Source organism: Chrysemys picta, chromosome 2 (assembly GCF_011386835.1).
Source record: "Chrysemys picta bellii isolate R12L10 chromosome 2, ASM1138683v2, whole genome shotgun sequence".
NCBI lineage: Eukaryota > Metazoa > Chordata > Testudines > Emydidae > Chrysemys > Chrysemys picta.
Genome location: NC_088792.1, coordinates 289,644,262 through 289,664,746, shown reverse-complemented (window position 1 = coordinate 289,664,746; position 20,485 = coordinate 289,644,262). Strand labels below are relative to the sequence as shown.

Below are 20,485 nucleotides of genomic sequence, written 5' to 3'. Positions count from 1 at the left end.
TCGGGAACAGGAAGGAATGAGAACGGTGCAGACGCAGCCAGAGCAGCGGAATAACTCCCTTCTGCGTCTGGGTCCCCAAGGCTCGCCAGGAGGCCGCGGCAGCCAGTGAGAGCCAGCACACCGGCAGCCGCAGCCGGTCGTCTTCACTGCAGATCACCAGAGTCAATGGCCATGGCCCCTCCACGTCTCAGGTCAGCAATCAGACGTCCAAGGAGAGCCTGTCGGGGATCCCACTCCAAACACCTGGCGCCATGGTCCTGAAGCCCCCCCCCAGGTCCTAGCTCAGCGGTTCTCAACCTGCGGCCCAATCAGCACACAGCTGCGGCCCATGTGACCTCCTCAGGTCCATACGAATAGGATTGGATGTGGCCCACAATGGTCAATAGGTTGAGAACCACTGGCCTAGCTCCTCTCTGGACCCCTGACTGTCGAGGCCTGAGCATGTTTCCTTCCCCGGTCTGTGACTGTCCAGCTCACTGACCTCAGCGCCACATGCGCTGTCCCAGCTCCGGGCAGCCTGTTGCCCCAGCCTGGATGCAGCGGGCGTCCAAGCACCCGGCCCTGCAGTGCAAGGTGCTGATGTTGTCTCCTGCTAGAACCTTCCTCTCCAAGAGCCCCGCCGAGGCGTGCGGCTCGCTCCGGAGCCATCCGCACTGCCCAGGGGGTAAAACCCTGATCTCTTTCCTTTCGTGCAGGGGCATGAGTCCCTGTCCTTCTGCTCCTCCCTACTTCGCTGTTTCCCATTTACTGCTCCGGCCCTGGGCCTCCCCCAGTGGCTGAGGATCTGTCACAACCCCCCCGAAGAATTAGGCAGAGGAGGAGGAGCCGCTATGGAGCATTCCCCCGGCCTGCTGCCACCAGCCCTCCTGGGTGCCCCGCACAGACCAGGCAGCGCGCGGGACAGGCCTCCAGCTCAGCTGTGGGAAGTTCCTTTTGGAGCTGGCCCAGAAAGCCGGTTCTGTTGGGGGTGGGGCGACCACACAGCAAGTGTGAAAAATCGGGACAGGGGTGGGGGTGGGGGGTAATAGGAGCCTATATAAGAAAACGACCCAAAAATCAGGACTGTCCCTATAAAATCGGGACATCTGGTCACAGACTCGCTATTTAAGAGCTGTCTGCATGTTGTGACTGCTGACGAGTAGACGAGAACATGAATGGCATGCAGGCCACTGTAGTTCCGCAGGGGCAGTGATAACAGAGTAGCTGCGTGACCCGGCCTGGTTCCCTGGGGCACGGTGGTTGTGCAATGGGTGCGTGGCCCGGCCCGGTTCCCCCGTGGATGGTGGCTGTGGCCTGGCCGCGTGGCCTGGCCCAGTTCTCCCGTGGATGGTGGTTGTGGCCTGGCTGTGTGGTCTAGCCAGGTTCCCCCATGGATGGTGGCTGTGGCCAGGCCCAGTCCCCCCGTGGATGGTGCCTTTGGCCTGGCCGCGTGGCCTGGTCCACTTTCTGCATGGATGTGGTTGCGGCCTGGCCGCATGGCCCAGCCCGGTTCCCCCAGGAATGGTGGCTGTGGCCTGGCCGCGTGGCCTGGCCCGGTTCCCCTGGGCCGTGGTTTGCCATGCCCCTGGAGAGCGAGCAGCTCTCTGATACGCTTTGTTTCCTTCTCTCAGGAGTCGTCCCATCTCCACGTCCGCAGGCTGTCATCCGGCTTCCTGCCCAATTCGGTGGTGGTGCAGCAGTTCCGGAGCCAGGATGACATCGAGTCTGCAAGGGAATCGCTGCTGGCCATGTGGCTGGAAGTGCAACAGGTAGAGGAGTGCAGATGGTCCAAGAGAGAAAGCGCTATCCCTAGGCAGAGCTCTCCCAATGCTTCTCCCCAGCGCTCTGCCACTCCTCACCTCTCCCCTGGGCTCCGGTCTGGAGCCCCCGTTGCGTGTCCTCTCCCCGAATCTCCTGGGGGATTCCCTGCGCTGCAGTGAAGCTCAGATGCCAAAGGTGCAGTGATCTGCAAGTTCCAGCGGGGAGACTGCTCCCTGCCTCTTGGTCTGCTCCTCCCGCAGCCAGGCCCGCTGGGTGCTGGGGCAGTGGCCTGGGCCCACTGCAGCCAGGCCAGTAGTGCCCTCTCCCAGCTGCAGGGCAGGCAGATGTTGCGGGCATGGGGGTTGCAGGCTGAGCCAGGAGACCTGCTCCATACACACAGCATAAAACCCATCCCCCTCCTCCCCCGCTGAGTGAGAGACTCTCCCGGCCTCCCCGTCAGTGGAGGGAGCTGAGCTGCAGCCGGAGGCCGGGGCTGACTGAGGAGGAGCCTGGAGCAGCCTCTGCAAGGACCAGGGCAGCGGGGTCAGGCGGGAGCCCAGCCTCGCTCCTGGAGAGTCGCTGTGGCCAGTGCTGGTCTCCACACTCCCGTCCTGCTGCTCCGTCACCCCACCCCGGGGGCTTGGAATCAGGGCAGCCTCCCTGAGCAGAGCACGGCCCCAGACCCGCCTGGCCATGGGCTGGGCTTACGGCGGGAGCCCCAGGACCCCGCTTGTGTCCGAAGGTCAGAGTCACAAGAGCAGAGCAGTGAGTTCCTGCAATGACACCGTTCCCCTGGCTCTTCCCACAAGTCTTGTGTCAGCTCAGAGCCGGCTGCCCTCCAGGGCCAGCGTTACACCCTGGGGTAAACCTGGGAACACGGGTGTCGCCCTACATCCACCCTGTGCCGCTCACAGCCGGCTGCCCTCCCGGGCCAGCGTTACACCCTGGGGTAAGCCAGGGAACACGGGTGTCGCCCTACACCCACCCCATGCCGCTCACAGCCGGCTGCCCTCCCCGGGCCAGCATTACACCCTGGGGTAAGCCAGGCAGCACAGGTGTCACCCTACATCCACCCCGTGCCGCTCCCAGCTGGCATTCAGACACAGGGAGATTCCACCTCTTGACTCTCAGACCCACCTGAGTTTCAAGCCCAGGGGGATGTGGGTGCAGCAGCAGGCAGAAAGGGGCAGCTCCTCCTCCTCCTCCTTGCTAGGATCAGGCCGGGAGGGCAGGCCCCGAGCGCGGCGAGGAGCTGCTTGGTACCGAAGAGGAAGAGGACGAGGCGGCCAGGACAGCGGCGATTCTAGAGAAAATATCCAGCATTTCCCTGCCTGTCCCCAAGTGGAAGGAGGTAACTTGCAGCAGCGTCTGCAGCGGGGGCCTGGGGTCTGCCAGCTGGCCCCTCTGTGCCAGATTGATCCCAGGATGGGCGTTACTGAGTTGGGATGTTTCCTCTGAAAAACCACGTGCCTTGAGCATGCGCCCTTTGCCGCCCCCGGCGTAGCTGGTGAAGGACACACGCTCAGGGAGAAGAGACACCAATGAAGAGGTGGAAGGGGAGCTGCCAGGGGGCAGGTTTGGCTAGTGAAATGCTGCAGCAGGGCCAGGGCCAGCCCCAGTCAGCGAGGAAGCCCCATCGAGTTAGTCTGGGGTTCATGCCAGCGGTTCTCTTCCAGGAGACTCTGGCAAGCAGGCCTGAAAGCGCAGGAGTCTCTAGGCCCCAGGTAAGTGCCTGTCCCTGCGTGGGCCTTTCACCCTCTCCCTGAGGCCGTGAAGGAGCCTCTGTCCCAAACCTTCTTGGAGGAGCATTTTGCTGCAGGGCTGGGCTCCCCGGCCCAGGGCATCGATGGACTCCCACAGCCCGGCTCTGACGACTGCAGTTATTGGTGGGTTTGCAGAGCTGCTCTGGACAGACACGTGCTTTCTGGTCTCCAGGCCAGAACCTGGCCTGGTATCTGCACTGTGCTGTAACCCGGCCTCCTCACGGCTTGAGTCCTTCTCCCAGGCCAGCGCCTAGGGACTCTGCCACTGGAATTAACGAGCAGCCGAAGGCCCTGCCCAGCACGTTGGCATTGCAGAGAGCTGGGGGTCCACATGTGATCCAGACAGGCTGCAAACGGCTCTCCAAAAAGGACTGGCTCGTTTCTGTTCACCTCAGCCTAGTCCCCTTCTCTGTGTACCTGGGACATTGGCCTTACCTCGGAGCACAGCCACTGCCCGGAGCTGCTGGGAACTCAGCCCTGGCTCCAGCTGACGTTCTCTCCGCCCCTGCATGCTCCGGCTGCATCATCCCGCCTCTCCGCCTGGCCCGGGGGGGTCTCCTACTGCTGGCAGTGCTGCGTGTGACCCCGGTCTGTCCCCCACCTCATCCCACCTGGCTGCTCTTGCTCCTTGCCTGTGGCTTTCCCCGGCTTCCTCACTGCCTTGCTGGGGCTTCTGCGGGGCTTCGCTGTGTCCATTGGCAACCCCTGGTGGAGGAGACATGAGGACACTGGGGTGCGGGGACTTGGCCTAGCAGCTCGGGGTCCAGGACGTAACCAGAATGGAACAGAGCATCAGGCTCCCCCAACCTCCTGCTCTGACCCAGGCTGCAGGGACTCGGGGGTCTCTCTACAGCCAGGCCCCTCCCTGTTTGTGATTTTCTCTTTCCCTCTATGCCTCTGTGGGGCCGGGCTCCCTACCCATCGGGGCAGGAGAGAGGGGCTCTGCGCTTGTTCTGGGACGATCTGGGGTCTGCCCCCAAAATGCTGGGCGCTTGCTGCGGGGAACGACACAGAACGGGTGGGCAGGGAGCCGGTCTGTGCGCAGAACGGGCCAGATCACGGCTGGGCACCGCGCTGCTCGTGGATTGCAGCCAGGGCGTTGGCTGAGCTAGGGCAGGTGGCAGGACTGATTAGCCAGCGCCAAGGAGCACTGCCGGAGCGCTGTGTTCTCTGGAGGCCTCCACAGGGCCTGTTCGTGCTGCCCCAGGCTCTCGTCAACACTAGCAGGGAACGGCAAAGCAGCAAACAGAAGAGTGCTGCTGGTCTGGGCTGGCTCTGGACTGGCCTGTGTGGCTCTGGGCTGGTTCCGGACTGGCCTGTGTGGCTCTGGGCTGGTTCCGGGCTGGCCTGTGTGGCTCTGGGCTGGCTCTGGACTGGCCTGTGTGGCTCTGGGCTGGCCTGCTTGGCTCTGGGCTGGCTCCGGGCTGGCCTGCTTGGCTCTGGGCTGGCTCTGGACTGGCCTGTGTGGCTCTGGGCTGGCTCTGGACTGGCCTGTGTGGCTCTGGGCTGGCTCTGGACTGGCCTGTGTGGCTCTGGGCTGGCTCTGGACTGGCCTGTGTGGCTCTGGGCTGGCTCTGGACTGGCCTGTGTGGCTCTGGGCTGGCTCTGGACTGGCCTGTGTGGCTCTGGGCTGGCTCTGGGCTGGCCTGTGTGGCTCTGGGCTGGCTCTGGGCTGGCCTGTGTGGCTCTGGGCTGGCTCCGGGCTGGCCTGCGTGGCTCTGGGCTGGCTCCGGCCTGGCCTGCTCGGTTCTGGGCTGGCTCCGGGCTGGCCTGCGTGGCTCTGGGCTGGCTCCGGCCTGGCCTGCTCGGTTCTGGGCTGGCTCCGGGCTGGCCTGCTTGGCTCTGGACTGGCCTGTTTGGCTCTGGGCTGGCTCTGGACTGGCCTGCGTGACTCCGGGCTGGCTCCGGGCTGGCCTGCGTGACTCCGGGCTGGCTCTCCTGACTCACCTCTGCTTTTGTTTCAGAGCGTGACGAGTTTTTTCCTGACACAGCCTGATGAGTTTGAGCAGCCCCAGGCCTCTCCCTCCGGAGGCGAGATCCCATCCTTCGTCCTCCAGTTCGAGGACACAGAATGGTTCAGGCAGATCTACCCCGTCCTCAGCTCAATGGTGAGAAGCTGCCTCGGTCTGCGTCACTGGCCGTACACAGCCGTGTGGCCGAGTGAGCCGAGTACAGGACTGGGAGCTAGGAGTGCCTGAGGGTTAACCCCGTCTGTGCCACAGGCTTGCTGTGTGACCGAGTGCAAGCCAGTGCCCCACCGGAGTGGGTAATGAGACGGGGGCTCTGAGGTGTAGCCAGTTAACAGTGGCCCGGCGCCAGGAGTTCTTGCCTTCTGCCAGGGCTGCAGAAGTCAGAAGGGCCCATGCCAGCGTGGCACGGGGAGGGTTCTCTGACACACGCTTGTGCGTGCACACACAGCACTGGCTGCCGCTACCGCTTCTCCCACCTCTCGCGAGAGGCTGAAAGGCCATTTCGCTTCTCCCCGGGAGGCCGCAGAGGTTAGCTCAGTAAACTTTCATTTCCGTAGATTGATGAATTTTGCTGCCTCGTTTCCTACCAGAACCCTGCAAAGCTGCACCCGCGCATGCCTTGCCATGGCAGAAAGTTGGGGAGCTGGTGTGGATTTGGGGGGGGGGTGAGTCCCCCCAGCCCCAGGGGGAGGCGGCTCTGAGTAGGTGCATTTTCTCCCCACACATGGAAAGGAGGAGACGGGAAAGGAGTGTCTCAGAATGTCCCTCTTGCCCCTTGTCAGGATTCCCTGCAGGGACTGAGCGTGAGCAGGTTTGTGCGCCGGCTCCTGGAGGCGCTGCTCACCGTGGACGATGGTGCGAAGACGGACATAGTCCAAGCCATCCTAACGCTGCACGAGCAGCTCGGGGTGGAGAACGGCCGTGAGGTCTGCAAGGCCCTGCTCCTCATCCTGAACCAGAGCGACCCGCCCACTCTGGAGGTAAGGATCCCGGTCAGAAGGGTTAGCATGCCCCAGCGCTGTGCAAACTGCAGCCCTGCGCACCAGTGCTCTGCAGGGCAGTGGTGATCCTCCCGCACCCCCTCCCCAGGATGGTCTGAAATGGCTCCCTCTGGGTATAGTTTGGAGCCCTCAGAACTGATGGGGATTGGTCGCTAGCTCTGGAGAACCTGGAGTTTCCTGGCCACCGCCAATGATCTCCTGGGAGCTGGAAGCAGAACTAAAACGAGTGGCTGCGTAATGGGGTTTGTAACCTCATCCAGAGCACAGTCAGAGGGGAGGAGAGCATCTCTCCTGCCTACAGCCCAGCTGCCTGATCACAACCCCATGCAGCTGCCAGAGCCACCAGTCATGGAGACAGGCACCCACCGCTGCCACCAACAGAGAAAACCAGACCTGCTACAAAGGGGAGAGACCAGAGACGGCGGGAGAGGCCGAAAGGCCTGAGACAGCAAGGGGTTAACGCACCAGATTGCCTCCAGGAAATCAACCAGGAGACCCAAGGAAGCTGCTATCATGGAGTGTGGGGGGACACAAGGCCCTGCACCCCCGGCTTCCTGTGATTCACCATGACTCTCACCCAGCCAGTAATGCAGAAGGTTTATTTAGACCACAGGAACACAGTCCAAGACAGGTCTTGCAGGCACAGACAACAGGGCCCCCCAGTTAGGTCCATCTTGGGGTCCCAGGGCACCACAGTCCCCTTGGGAGGTCAGAGCCCCGTCTGCCTCCCAGCCATATCACCAGCCAGCTCCTGAAACCCTTCCTTCAGCGACCCCTCCCACAGCCTTTGTTCAGTTTCCCAGGGCAGAGGTGTCACCTGGCCTCTAACCCCTTCCTGGGTTCTCATGCTACATGCTCAGGTATCTTCCCTCAAGACCAGTCTCTCATCCCCCAATGCAGACCGTCCCAGCCAAACTCCCCTGCAATCTTCTCCGGCCAACACTCCCCACTCAGCATTCACAGACCACAGTAAGAACAGTCCCAGTTCGTCACAGCTGCAAGCCCTCGAATTGAGGGGCTGAGAAGTTCAATCTGAGGTGAAGGTCAATGAATTGATGGGTCTGGGAACGAAGTGATGAAGGGTCAGTTATGAGACGTGAGACCTGCAGAAAGGCTACAACAAGACATGGTGACAGGCTAGTGAGTGTCCTTCCCTCCCAGCCCTGAGGAGGGAACGAGGCAGGGTGCTGATGGCGAACTAGGAACTGTTCCCTTTGCCCACGGGTAGGGCTGAGCAGAGGCTGTGCATGGCAGTGTCTGTGCCCCTGTGCTGGGCACACGCCCTGGTACGTGTGGTGCAAGGTGTGTGCACGGAGCTCTGCACCAGGGGTGTTTGTGCTTGGTGCACGCTCGGGGATAATATCACCTGTCTCGCCAAAGGATCTCAAAGCACTTCACAAACTTCAGGCATGCCCCCCCCCGGCGTGCAGCCCCTGGACGTAGCAGATGCCATGGTCAGGATCAGATCCAGCCTTCACTGAAGTCACTGACAGGCTGTGATGGGAATGGGTAAGGCCCTCAGCGCATGGCAATGGTGTGCAGTGGGTTGGGAAAGGAAGTGAAGAATGTGTCCAAATGAACCCGCAGGGGGAACGTGGATCCCTCCTCATACAAACTGGTGCTTGATGTGCTTGTACCAAGCGCAAGTGGGCTCTGTGTCAGCCTGCTGAGGGGAGCTGTGTCCTGTGGGGACAGCCTGTGCCTGTTAGGGATGGAGTGTAGGTGTGCACTTGTTAGTATTCGCAGGGCATGGCTGTGTCTATATACCTACTGTCCTCTGCTGTCTGCGCTCTGTCATGGACAGGGCATAACAGTCCGGGTGCCTGCTGCTTCCTGGCTCTCTGCTAGAGAGGGAGGGTCTCAGCAGCCCTGACTCACTCTCTTCAAAGGGAAGGAGAGCTCCCCCCACATGCCCTTGCCCGATGGGGCCTGCTGAACGCCTGTGCTCAGTAGCACATCTGGCTGCCACTGCTCCATCCGCCAGCATGCTGCCATGTGAATAGGTGTTCAGTGTTCTTCAGTTGCTAGTCCCAGCCTGAGCCTCCAGGCGTCCCATGGGGGAAGCAGCTTTCTTGCTGGGGCTGGGGCAGACTAATGCTCTGTCTTCTCTCTTCGCAGGAAAAGACTCAGAAAAAGTTCGTCCTGACCTCCCTGAATGCCCTCATGGCCTTCTGCCGAGACAGTAAGGAGCTGCTGCTGGAGCTTATGGCATACTTCCTGCACAGTCCCGTCTCCAGCAGGTGAGGGGCTGGCTGCAGGCGGGGACGACCAGCATGCAGTGTGAAGGGAGGGCGGGGAGTATGGAGCCACGCACTCCATCAGTGACCTCCGACTCCTGCCCTCCATGACAAGGGTGAGCTTTGGGCTCCGTTCCTGGGGGGCACTGGTTGCTCTAGATGAGGGAAGTCTGGGTAAAGTGCCTCGCACCCGGATTGTACTGCAATCCCAGGGCTGGAATCAGCGTGCTGCATTCATAGGCTATCCCAGGACTGTACCAGCCAAAGCCCTCCCGTGCCTGTTCCCCCAAGCAAAGGGCTCTGGCGGAGATCCCGGGGGGTGCAGCATTCGATCCAAGGAGCGGGCCGGGAACTGAGGAGTAACCAGTGCTGCCCAACAGGGTAGCTCCTGTCGTGAACAGATTCCAGCTGTGGCTAACTCTGCGCCCTTCCAGGACAGAATGAGGGCAGGCCCAGGTCACCTCTCTCCCCTCTGCTTCCTCTCTGCCGCTGTGCACAGTCTCCCCACCCTCGGCAAGAGGATCCTGTGCAGCCCCAGCTGTCTGCGCCCCTGCATCGAATCCGGCGTCTCCCTCTCGCAATCATTTATTGACGGGGAGGGTCATGGGCTTGCAGGTGCTACTGGACTCACTCGCTCGTAGGCGATGCCCATTGGACCCTGTCGAAAGGAGAAGAGCCCGTGCCTTGGAACTCAGCCTCTGTGGGGTGGGCCTGGGGGGCCTTTGCTTCTGTGTTAGCCCCTGTCCTTAGGGGAAGCCAGCCAGCTGCAGAGCAAAGGACAGCCTGCAAAAGGCTGGGCACGTTGCAACGCTCCGAGATGCTTGGGGCTGAGGGCTCAGGCTCCAGCCGGCGTGGAGTGAGAGAGGGACTTGGAGACCCCCTGACAAGCAGTGACCGACTTAAGCCCCCATCCCCTTGGTCTGAGGATCTGAGTTCTGGCTGGCCTGGGGTCCAAGAGCGCTTTGGTTCACATTTCCATCTGTCAGGAGGAGCCCACCCCTGGGGAATGGGGCAGGCGGTGCAGGAAGGAAGTGGGGGTGCAGGCAGGGCGTGAGGCTGCCCTACACTGCCCCGTGTGTTTGAATTTAGCACGCTGCCACGTTACACGCCAAGGTGTGAGCTGAGATGTCCCATAATGCATAGCGTGGCTCGGGGCTAAACTCAAGCCCCCAGGGCAGGGCGTGGGCCACAGAGCAGGCAGTCGCTGAGGGAGCTGGGCCCACCAGCCATCACGGCTCGAGGTTGTGGCAGAACCACTTCCAACCCCCTCATCTACAGGGAGGAAAGGGTCCCCCCCACACCGCTGGGCCTGTCAGGTGGTGGGTACATGCAGCACAAGCCATTCGCAGCCTCCTTTGTCCCTGGGGGCGTCAGTCTGATGCTGCCAGAGGCTGGCACCACAAGCCAGCTTGCCTGGCCCCCCGGGGACATAGCGGAGCTCGCTGAGCTGCGTCTGATCAAAGCTAATTAGCATCAGCTTCCAAGGGGAGGGACAAACGTCCTCCAGACACTGATTTCTCCCTTGCTCTCAGGGGGTCCATTAAGGCTCTTTTCGTAGAGCTGGGCCTGGAGGATCCGCACAACTATTTCTACCAGGAGATGGACTCTTGGGATCTTTCCAGGGAGAAGCCTGTCACCAAGGCAGCGCTGAGGAGAATCTGCGCACAGTGGCTTGAAGGAGTGATGCAGGATTTCCAGGTGCTGCTGCTCTGTCACTCGCAATCCCCTTTCCACCCCTCCCGCCTAGGGCTGGGCCCGGGCTGCAGGGAATGTGGGGTTAGCTCTTCAGCATGGGGGGGGTCTGTCCACTGCACGGCCCCCCAGGGGCTCTGAGCCCTAGTGCAGATGGCTCAAAGCAGCGGCCAGGCAGGGACTCCAGTGGGATGTCGTCTCGTCCCACTAACAATTATGCATGTGTGAGAACCAGCACGCCAGGAGCAGGGGACGGAGCTCCCGGGGAGTGGGGGAGCAGGCTAAGGGCTCGTCTACACTTGAAATGCTGCAGTGGCGCAGCTGTAGCGCTTCAGGGAAGACGCTGCCGATGGGAGGGGCCCTTATTGTCGGAGTGAATCCACCTCCCCGAGCGGTGGTAGCTAGGCCAAGGGGAGAATTCCTCCGTCAACTTCACGCTGTCTGCGCCGGGGTTAGGGCGGCATAGTGATGTCTCTCCGGGCTGTGGGTTTTTCACACCCCGACCGACATAGCTAGGCCAGTGTAGGTTTTAAGTGCAGACCAAGCCCTAGAGAGAGGGGGGCTAGTGCAGAGAAAGGGGAATCTGCAGAGCCCAGAGGCCTGGCTTACCCTGCCAGAGCAGCTGTGCCCACAGGCTGCTCTCCTCAGTCTCCCCTCAGACACGGGTCCTCACCTGGGGGCTGAAAATCTTCTTATATAAACGTGCCCAGCTCAGTCCTGCTGCCACTCTAGACTCCCCATCCCCTCTCTGTCCAGATTGGGAGCTTCTGCAGCAGGGCCCTTCTCTTCGGCCCTTGGCCTGCAGCCCCAGCACCCGGCTGGTGTGATACGAATGAGCATCACAGTAATAACGTGGCAGCGAAGCAGAAAGGGGCTGGAAAATTTCTGCTTCAGGGTCTCACAGCTGCTTCCTTCCTGATCCTGGCCTCCTCCTGCCTGTTCCCGTGTTTTCTGCACCGCGGCCTGCCCGCAGGTGGTGGGAGCAAAGCAAACAGTCCCAGGTTATAGGAAGGGATTCGGTGAGTTTGGGGGTTGGTGGCAATGGGGAGGTTCGGTTTTGACTGGTTACGTCCGTTTGCTCCAGGATCACAAGAGCAGCACGTTGGAGCCGTTCCAGGCACGGGCGGGGAAAAGGCACTTCCCTGGCAGCAGCCCAAAGGTGAGGCCAGTGCGGCGGAGGTGTCTGCAAGCCAAGCTCCCACTGCATGGCCCCGTGTCTCCCAGATGATACGTCTCAATGCCAGGACAAGCCCCACCACCGGCTTTCTGCTCCAGCTGCTTCCTCCCCTCCCCAAGTATCTGCAGCCTGAGCCCTTGTGATGTTGTAGTTACTGCTGCCGAGCGGTGCCGGTGCAGGCTGCTCCCGCAGAAGCGAGGAGGCGTGACCCCACCCCTCCAGTTACTGGCAGGATGAGCAGACCCACAAAGCAACGCCCATAGCTAGTGCCCCGGTAGTCAGAGCGGACGTGTCCTGAGGGCCCAGATACCATGTGATGGTGCAGTCTGTGTATATTCATGTTGCGGGGCTTCTGCAGGATGGATTTTCCTGTCCCTTTCAACGGATCTTTCTCCTGTGTAACGGAAACAGCCCTTTATACCGGATGTAACCACTTCAGTGCCACAGGCACCTGGCAGAGGCTCAGGTGCCTGCCCGTCTCCCACACACAGCGTGTCATTTTGCAGCACTGTCATGCCCGGCAGTACCTGTGCTAGACAGGCAGCCCTTGCTGATGTTAATCAGCACCTGTCTCTCCTTTTGCAGGCTAAGAAAGCTGCAGGGAGGAGCAGGGTTTCTCCCTCTGCTGGCAGCCCAGAGCCGTCAGTGGGGCCAATAAACGCAATAAACCATTTCTGTAAAGTGCAAATGAAGAGGGATTTGGAGGATCTGAAACAGCCAAAACCTGCTGGAGCACAGGAAACCAAGAACACAGTGATGGCCTTGCCTTCCACTGGGAGGTAAGTTATGCAACAGGAGGAGCTAGGTGAACTGAGGAGGCCGGTGCGTGGTCACAGTGGCCTTGCTCAGCGGGCCTTGTGTGGTCATTGCAAAGGATTACAGCAATTTGTTCTTATAAACGCTGTAGGCAAAGCAGGTCATACAGTGCCAAGGGTAACAGCGTGCTCTCTAGGGTGCTGGGAGCAGCTGGAGTCTGATTGCTTTCTACTGCTGCTGTTCATCCTTTTATCCTACCCAGAACAACGCTGGGTGCTTACCAGAGCCTGGCTCCGAGAGCCTGCAGTCTGCACTTGAGAAAACAAGCCATGAGTTGGAGCAACACCCCGTTCAGACTTGAGGTTAAACTTGAAAGAAGTCCTAAACTTGTTCAGAGAGGAAAATCCATAATTAAGGCACCCAAACAACCTTCCCTGAACCCTGCAGGGATGCAGTGCGATAACGATCTCATTCTTGTATCAGAGGGGAGCCGTGTTAGTCTGGATCGGTAAAAGCAGCAAAGAGTCCCGTGGCACCTTATAGACTAACAGACGTATGGGAGCATGAGCTTTCTACAGCCAAAGAAGTGGGGATTCACCCACGAAAGCTCATGCTCCAATACATCTGTTAGTCATAAGGTGCCACAGGACTGTTTGCTGCTATCTAACTCTTAGTGTCAATAGTGTTTAAAGCTTCGGGTGCAGCTACACTGCAGTCAGACACCCGCAGCTGGCCTGTCTCAGCTGACTCGGGCTCATTCGGCTCAGCATAGAGGTTTGGGCTCAGCCTGGCGGCTGGGCTCTAGGACCCTGCTCCCTCGTGGGAGCCCGGAGCCCAGCCTGAGCCTGGCCGCACACACTGATTTTATAGCCCTGCAGCCCGAGCCCAAGGCAGCTGATGCTGGCCAGCCACGGGTGTTTTATTGTAGTGTAGACGTACACTTAGGTTTGGATTAAACTGATTTTCAAAGCGATATTAGATTGTTTCATTTTATTTTTGTTCGTGTTGTGCTGGTCTCCCATCCCATCAGCTCTCTAAGCGGGCACGTGACAAAGGGAATTTAACCAGCTCAACTACGCTGGGGGGCCAGCACTTTTTGGTACTCTGCCTGGTTCTGGGATGTTGAGCCTAATGCTATCATCATCATCATCACTGTTTCTTAGTGACTCTGCTGCTGTCACTTCTTGAATTAGCGCCTGTGTGTATCTTAAATCCAAGTGAAGAATATCTCCTCTAGTGTGTTCTAGCTTTTCCATGAAGCAGCCACTCACAGTAGCAAGAAATTGTTTCTCTAAACTTTGTCCCATTGTGTCACGGGACCAAAGTTCTCCTTGTCTCTGGTCACAAAAACAAGTGAGCAGGCAGTGAAATGGAAAAGTGAGACATTCAAAACCAAGGAGAGGAAATACTCATTCACACCCCACGTGTGAACAGCCTGTGGGTCTCTCTGCTACAGGAAGTCATTGAGGCCAGGATTCAAAAAGGGATTGGTTATCATTTATATTTATATATATAACATTTCTATGGCTATCAAAATATCCAGGGTTGTTTTGATTAACGATAACAAATTCTGGAGTGGGCATTAGACCTCCTGCTTTAGGGCTTAAGTCAATCATAGAATCATAGAATATCAGGGTTGGAAGGGACCTCAGGAGGTCATCTAGTCCAACCCCCTGCTCAAAGCAGGACTAATCTCCAACTAAATCATCCCAGCCAGGGCTTTGTCAAGCCGGGCCTTAAAAACCTCCAAGGAAGGAGATTCCACCACCTCCCTAGGTAACACATTCCAGTGCTTCACCACCCTCCTAGTGAAATAGTGTTTCCTAATATCCAACCTGGACCACTGCAACTTGAGACCACTGCTCCTTGTTCTGTCATCTGCCACCACTGAGAACAGCCGAGCTCCATCCTCTTTGGAACCCCCCTTCAGGTAGTTGAAAGCAGCTATCAAATCCCCCCTCATTCTTCTCTTCTGGAGACTAAAAAATCCCAGTTCCCTCAGCCTCTCCTCATAAGTCATGTGCTCCAGACCCCTAATCATTTTTGTTGCCCTCCGCTGGACTCTTTCCAATTTTTCCACATCCTTCTTGTAGTGTGGGGCCCAAAACTGGACACAGTACTCCAGATGAGGCCTCACCAATGTCGAATAAAGGGGAACGATCACGTCCCTCGATCTGCTGGCAATGCCCCTACTGATACAGCCCAAAATGCCATTAGCCTTCTTGGCAACAAGAGCACACTGTTGACTCATATCCAGCTTCTCGTCCACTGTGACCCCTAGGTCCTTTTCTGCAGAACTGCTACCTAGCCATTCGGTCCCTAGTCTGTAGCAGTGCATAGGATTCTTCCGTCCTAAGTGCAGGACTCTGCACTTGTCCTTGTTGAACCTCATCAGGTTTTTTTGGCCCAATCCTCTAATTTGTCTAGGTCCCTCTGTATCCGATCCCTACCCTCCAGTGTATCTACCACGCCTCCCAGTTTAGTGTCATCTGCAAACTTGCTGAGAGTGCAGTCCACACCATCCTCCAGATCATTAATAAAGATATTAAACAAAATCGGCCCCAGGACCGAACCTTGGGGCACTCCGCTTGAAACTGGCTGCCAACTAGACATGGAGCCATTGATCACTACCCTCTGAGCCTGACGATCTAGCCAGCTTTCTATCCACCTTACAGTCCATTCTTCTTTAACTTGCCAGCAAGAATACTGTGGGAGTCCGTATCAAAAGCTTTGCTAAAGTCAAGAAATAACACATCCACTGCTTTCCCCTCATCCACAGACCTAGTTATCTCCTCATAGAAGACAATTCGGTTAGTCAGGCATGACTTGCCCTTGGTGAATCCATGCTGACTGTTCCTGATCACTTTCCTCTCCTCTAAGGGCCTCAGAATTGATTCCTTGAGGACCTGCTCCATGATTTTTCCAGGGACTGAGGTGAGGCTGACTGGCCTGTAGTTCCCCGGATCCTCCTTCTTCCCTTTTTTAAAGATGGGCACTACATTAGCCTTTTTCCAGTCATCCGGGACCTCCCCTGATCGCCATGAGTTTTCAAAGATGATGGCCAATGGCTCCGCCAACTCCTTTAGCACCCTCGGATGCAGCGCATCCGGCCCCATGGACTTGTGTTCGTCCAGCTTTTCTAAATAGTCCCGAACCACTTCTTTCTCCACAGAGGGCTGGTCACCTTCTCCCCATGCTGTGCTGCCCAGTGCAGCAGTCTGGGAGCTGACCTTGTTTGTGAAGACAGAGGCAAAAAAAGCATTGAGGACATTAGCTTTGTCCACATCCTCTGTCTCTAGGTTGCCTCCCTCATTCAGTAAGGGGCCCACACTTCCCTTGAGTTTCTTCAATCTCTAGCTATCGGAGACCAGGACAAGACCGAATGCGGGGGGCAGATTATCCCACATCGGCTTCTGCGGGGTTCTTACGCCTTCCTCTGAAGCATCCAGTGCTGGCCACTGGCAGAGGGAAGATACTAAACTATCAGGTGGGCTTTGGACTGATCCAGTCTGCCAATTCCTATGTTCCCAGGCAGGCCTTCATCTGATCCTTTATTCTGGGCCACACCATCCTTCATTGCATCCCCCTCCATTTGCCACTAAGGACCATGCCTTATGAGCATAAAATGGAGCAGGTTGCAGCCACCCATAAAAGGTGTGATTGATGACACCTACTGATCCCACCATGCAATGCTGCATCTGTATCCAAGAGGCAAGGTTGGAGCATTGTGTGCTGGGGCCTGTGGTCACGACAATGCACTCGTCAGTAATAGGATAACAGTGGCTCACATTACACTGTAGGATTCTATGGGTTGCACTTTGGCCACCCACGTATCACACGCCGTTTGATAAAACCGCAGTGAGAAATCACACCTAGTAGGTTTACGGGGCATGATGTCATATTACCAGCCAGGAGCAGGCCGGCACTCCTGGGTTTCCCTTCACACCCGTTCCTTGTGTAAGAAAAAGAGTCTCCAGCACTGCAGAGTGCAGAGAATAACAACTGTTTCTGTGCCAGGAGCCAGGCCATCTTGCGGCTAGGAGAGACCAACACTATGGCGCGAAGGAGACCATCCCAACGTAAGTAGTGGCTCTCACCACCTTCTCCCTGATTTTCTCTGCCTCTTCCCTCCTTGTAGCCTCTCTCTCTCCCATGTTAATAGTGACCTGAAAAACTTTTCACCAGTCAGGTGCAGGGTTCTGTATTGTAGCCTTAATCAAGATTGGGTCCCTGTTGTACTGGGGGCAGTACACCTAGGGGGACACAATTCTTTCCCCAACAAGCGCACAATGCAGGTTAAGACCAGACACAACAGTGGGTGCAACAAACCAGCCAACCCATGGGCATGGGAGGGGAGATAAAAGGGTTACGCTGATAGTAATAATTCAACAAGGGTTACTTACGAAAACTCGCTGGGTCACACCTGGATAAGTTAGTTTTTTTTAAAAGGATGTGAATAAACAAACGAAAGTTCACTGCTGCCCGAGTGACTCACAGCTGGAGCGGGAGTCACACATCTGCCGCTGACTTATGGCTGACTTAGAACAACACTTCCTCAGCTCTCGTCTCCTAACGCCCCTACTCTACTTGCGCTACATTGATGACATCTTCATCATCTGGACCCAGGGAAAGAAGCCCTTGAGGAATTCCACGAGGATTTCAACAATTTCCACCCCACCATCAATCTCAGCCAGGACCAGTCCACACAAGAGATCCACTTCCTGGACACTACAGTGCAAACAAGCGATGGTCACATAAACACCACCCTATACCGGAAACCTACTGACCGCTATACGTACCTACATGCCTCCAGCTTTCATCCAGACCACATCACACGATCCATTGTCGACAGCCAAGCTCTAAGATACAACCGCATTTGCTTCAATCCCTCAGACAGAGACAAACACCTACAGGATCTCTATCAAGCGTTCTTAAAACTACAATACCCACCTGCTGAAGTGAAGAAACAGATTGACAGAGCCAGAAGGGTGCCCAGAAGTCACCTACTACAGGACAGGCCCAACAAAGAAAGTAACAGAATGCCGCTAGCTGTCACCTTCAGCCCTCAACTAAAACCTCTCCAGCGTATCATCAAGAATCTACAACCTATCCTGAAGGACGATCCCTCACTCACAGATCTTGGGAGACAGGCCAGTCCTCACTTACAGACAGTCCCCCAACCTGAAGCAAATACTCACCAGCAACTACACACCACACAACAAAAACAGCAACCCAGGAACCAAACCCTGCTACAAACCCCATTGCCAACTGTCCACATATCTATTCAAGGGACACCATCATAGGACCCAACCACATCAGCCACACCATCAGAGGCTCGTTCACCTGCACATCTGCCAATGTGATATATGCCATCATGTGCCAGCAATGCCCCTCGGCCATGTACATTGGCCAAACCGGACAGTCTCTACACAAAAGAATAAATGGACACAAATCAGACATCAAGAATTATAACATTCAAAACCCAGTCGGAGAACACTTCAATCTCTCTGGTCACTCAATAACAGACTTAAAAGTGGCAATTCTTCAACAAAAAAACCTTCAAAACCAGACTCCAACAAGAAACTGCAGAACTGGAATTAATTTGCAAACTGGACACCATCAAATTAGGCCTGAATAAAGACTGGGAGTGGATGGGTCACTATAAAAACTAAAAACTAATTTCCCCCGACTGCGACTCACACCTTTCTTGTCAACTGTCTGAAATGGGCCACCCTGATTAACACTACAAAAGTGATTTTCCTCCTGTTGATAATAGCTCACTTCCACTTTTAATTGAATTGTCGCGTTAGAACTGACCCCCCACTTGGTAAGGCAACTCCCATCTTTTCATGTACTGTGTATATATATTCTGCCTACTGTATTTTCCACTGCATGCATCTGATGAAGTGGGTTTTCACCCACCAAAGTTTATGCCCAAATAAATATGTTAGTCTCTAAGGTGCCACAAGGACTCCTCGTTGTTTTTACATCTGCTGCTGGTGTCACACATTCTCTCATGCCAGCTGGAACGTCACACGCTAGCGGGCCGCAGGCAGTGATCAGAGTTTCCCTTCAGCTCCTCTTCCTGCCCATCTGACTCTCAGTTTTGCTCTCTCGTTTGCCTTGGACTCTGACCTCCTGGGGTCTGACCCGTTTTGACTCCTGCTCCGAGCACTTGGTCAGACCACCAACGCCCCAGCTTGCATGGACCACTGAGGCTACAGGAATGGGTCCGGCCAGTAGAAAGGACCTCGCTAACCCTTCAGGAGCACTGGATGTGCTCAAGTGGGCCATCCATCTTCAGGCAGACAACGAAGCCTCGCAGGCTCGGGTCGTCCAGCTGACCTTGGAAAACCAGCTCTTGCAAGAGCAAGTCACGCAGTTGTGTGCAGAAAACCCTGCATTCCAGACAGGGCTCGTGCAGCCCTGTTCCCAGATACCACTGCCGGAACGGTTTGATAGTAATTGCCAGTGATTCCAGGGATTTATAAACCAATGCTGCCTCCTATTCATGATGTATGCTCAGTCCTATAACATTGACTGTGCAAAAATGGGCCAGGTCATCAGCCTGTTGTCTGGGGAAGCACGAGACTAGGCCGCTTGTGTCTTGAAGCGTGACAGCCCAGTACTGTCAAACTGGGAGGTCTTCCTGCAAGCCATGTCGGTATTTGTGATTGGGTGTTCACTTGCCCTGAAGGGGTTAATGTAGTTTGAGAAGGGGGCTAATTAACCCAACAGGCCAGAGCTGAGGGGAATCAGGTGCCTACGCAATCCCCTGACTGAATAAGGAAGCCCAGCTGAGGCAGAAGGAGCCAGGGTGGATTTATAAATGACTGGGCAACAAAATGGCAGATATCAAGTATCAGGGGGTAGCCGTGTTAGTCTGTATCTACAAAAACAACAAAGAGTCTGGTGGCACCTTAAAGACTAACAGATTTATTTGGGCATAAGCTTTCGTGAGTAAAAACCTCACTTCTTCGGATGCATAGAGTGAAAGCTACAGATGCAGGCATTATATACAGACACATGGAGAGCAGGGAGTTACTTCACAAGTGGCGAACCAGTGTTGACAAGGCCAATTCAATCAGGGTGGATGTAGTCCACTCCCAATAATAGATGAGGGGGTGTCAATTCCAGGAGAGGAAAAGCTGCTTCTGTAGTGAGCCAGCCACTCCCAATCCCTATTCAAGCCCAGATTAATGGTGTTGAATTTGCAAATGAATTTTAGTTCTGCTGTTTCTCTTTGAAGTCTGTTTCTGAAGTTTTTTTGTTCAATGACAGTGACTTTTAAATCTGTGATAGAATGACCAGGGAGATTGAAGTGTTCACTTACTGGCTTGTGTATGTTACCATTCCTGATGTCCGATTTGTGTCCATTTATTCTTTTGCGGAGGGACTGTCCGGTTTGGCCAATGTACATGGCAGAGGGGCATTGCTGGCACATGATGGCATATATGACATTCGTGGATGTGCAGGTGAATGAGCCCCTGATGGTGTGGCTGATGTGGTTGGGTCCTCTGATGCTGTTGCCAGAGTAGATATGGGGACAGAGTAGGCAACGAGGTTTGCTACAGGGATAGGTTCCTGGGTTGGTGTTTCTGTGGTGTGGTGTGTAGTTGCTGGTGAGTATTTGCTTCAGGTTGGGGGGTTGTCTGTAAGCAAGGACTGGCCTGCCTCCCAAGGTCTGTGAGAGTGAGGGATCATTTTCCAGGATAGGTTGTAGGTCGTGGATAATGCGCTGGAGAGGTTTTAGCTGGGGGCTGTATGTGATGGCCAGTGGTGTTCTGTTATTGTCCTTGTAGGGCCTGTCCTGTAGTAGGTGATTTCTGGGTACCCGTCTTGCTCTGTCAATCTGTTTCCTCACTTCCCCAGGAGATGAAAATTCAATGTTGATAAATGCAAAGTAATGCACATTGGAAAACATAATCCCAGCTCTACATATAAAATGATGGGGGTCCAAATTAGCTGTTACCCCTCAAGAAAGGTTCAGTGGCAGTCAAAAAAGCTAAGAGACTAGTAGGAACCATTAGGAAAAGGACAGAGAATACGAAAATACTTTGTATCATAATGCCACTCTATAAATCCATGGTATGCCCACATCTTGAATATTGTGTGTAGTTCTGGTTACCCCATCTCAAAAATATATATA

General features: G+C 56.1%; 1 protein-coding gene across 4 annotated transcripts in view; it reads left to right on the top strand.

Annotated features, from left to right (window-relative positions):
• The window catches only part of WDR97 (WD repeat domain 97), a 57,448-nt gene that overhangs the window by 35,450 nt on the left and 1,513 nt on the right, over window positions 1-20,485 (top strand). For 2 of the 4 annotated variants that reach the window (XM_065582283.1, XM_065582280.1), the window contains 10 exons: window positions 81-191; window positions 1,611-1,748; window positions 2,954-3,091; window positions 5,468-5,611; window positions 6,256-6,453; window positions 8,593-8,714; window positions 10,244-10,409; window positions 11,488-11,562; window positions 12,166-12,359; window positions 16,354-16,415. In XM_065582283.1, coding sequence (XP_065438355.1) covers window positions 81-191; window positions 1,611-1,748; window positions 2,954-3,091; window positions 5,468-5,611; window positions 6,256-6,453; window positions 8,593-8,714; window positions 10,244-10,409; window positions 11,488-11,562; window positions 12,166-12,359; window positions 16,354-16,415 — 1,348 coding nt within the window. The remainder of the gene's footprint in view (window positions 1-80; window positions 192-1,610; window positions 1,749-2,953; window positions 3,092-5,467; window positions 5,612-6,255; window positions 6,454-8,592; window positions 8,715-10,243; window positions 10,410-11,487; window positions 11,563-12,165; window positions 12,360-16,353; window positions 16,416-20,485) is intronic. The other 2 variants (XM_065582281.1, XM_065582282.1) reach the window with 2 other exon arrangements.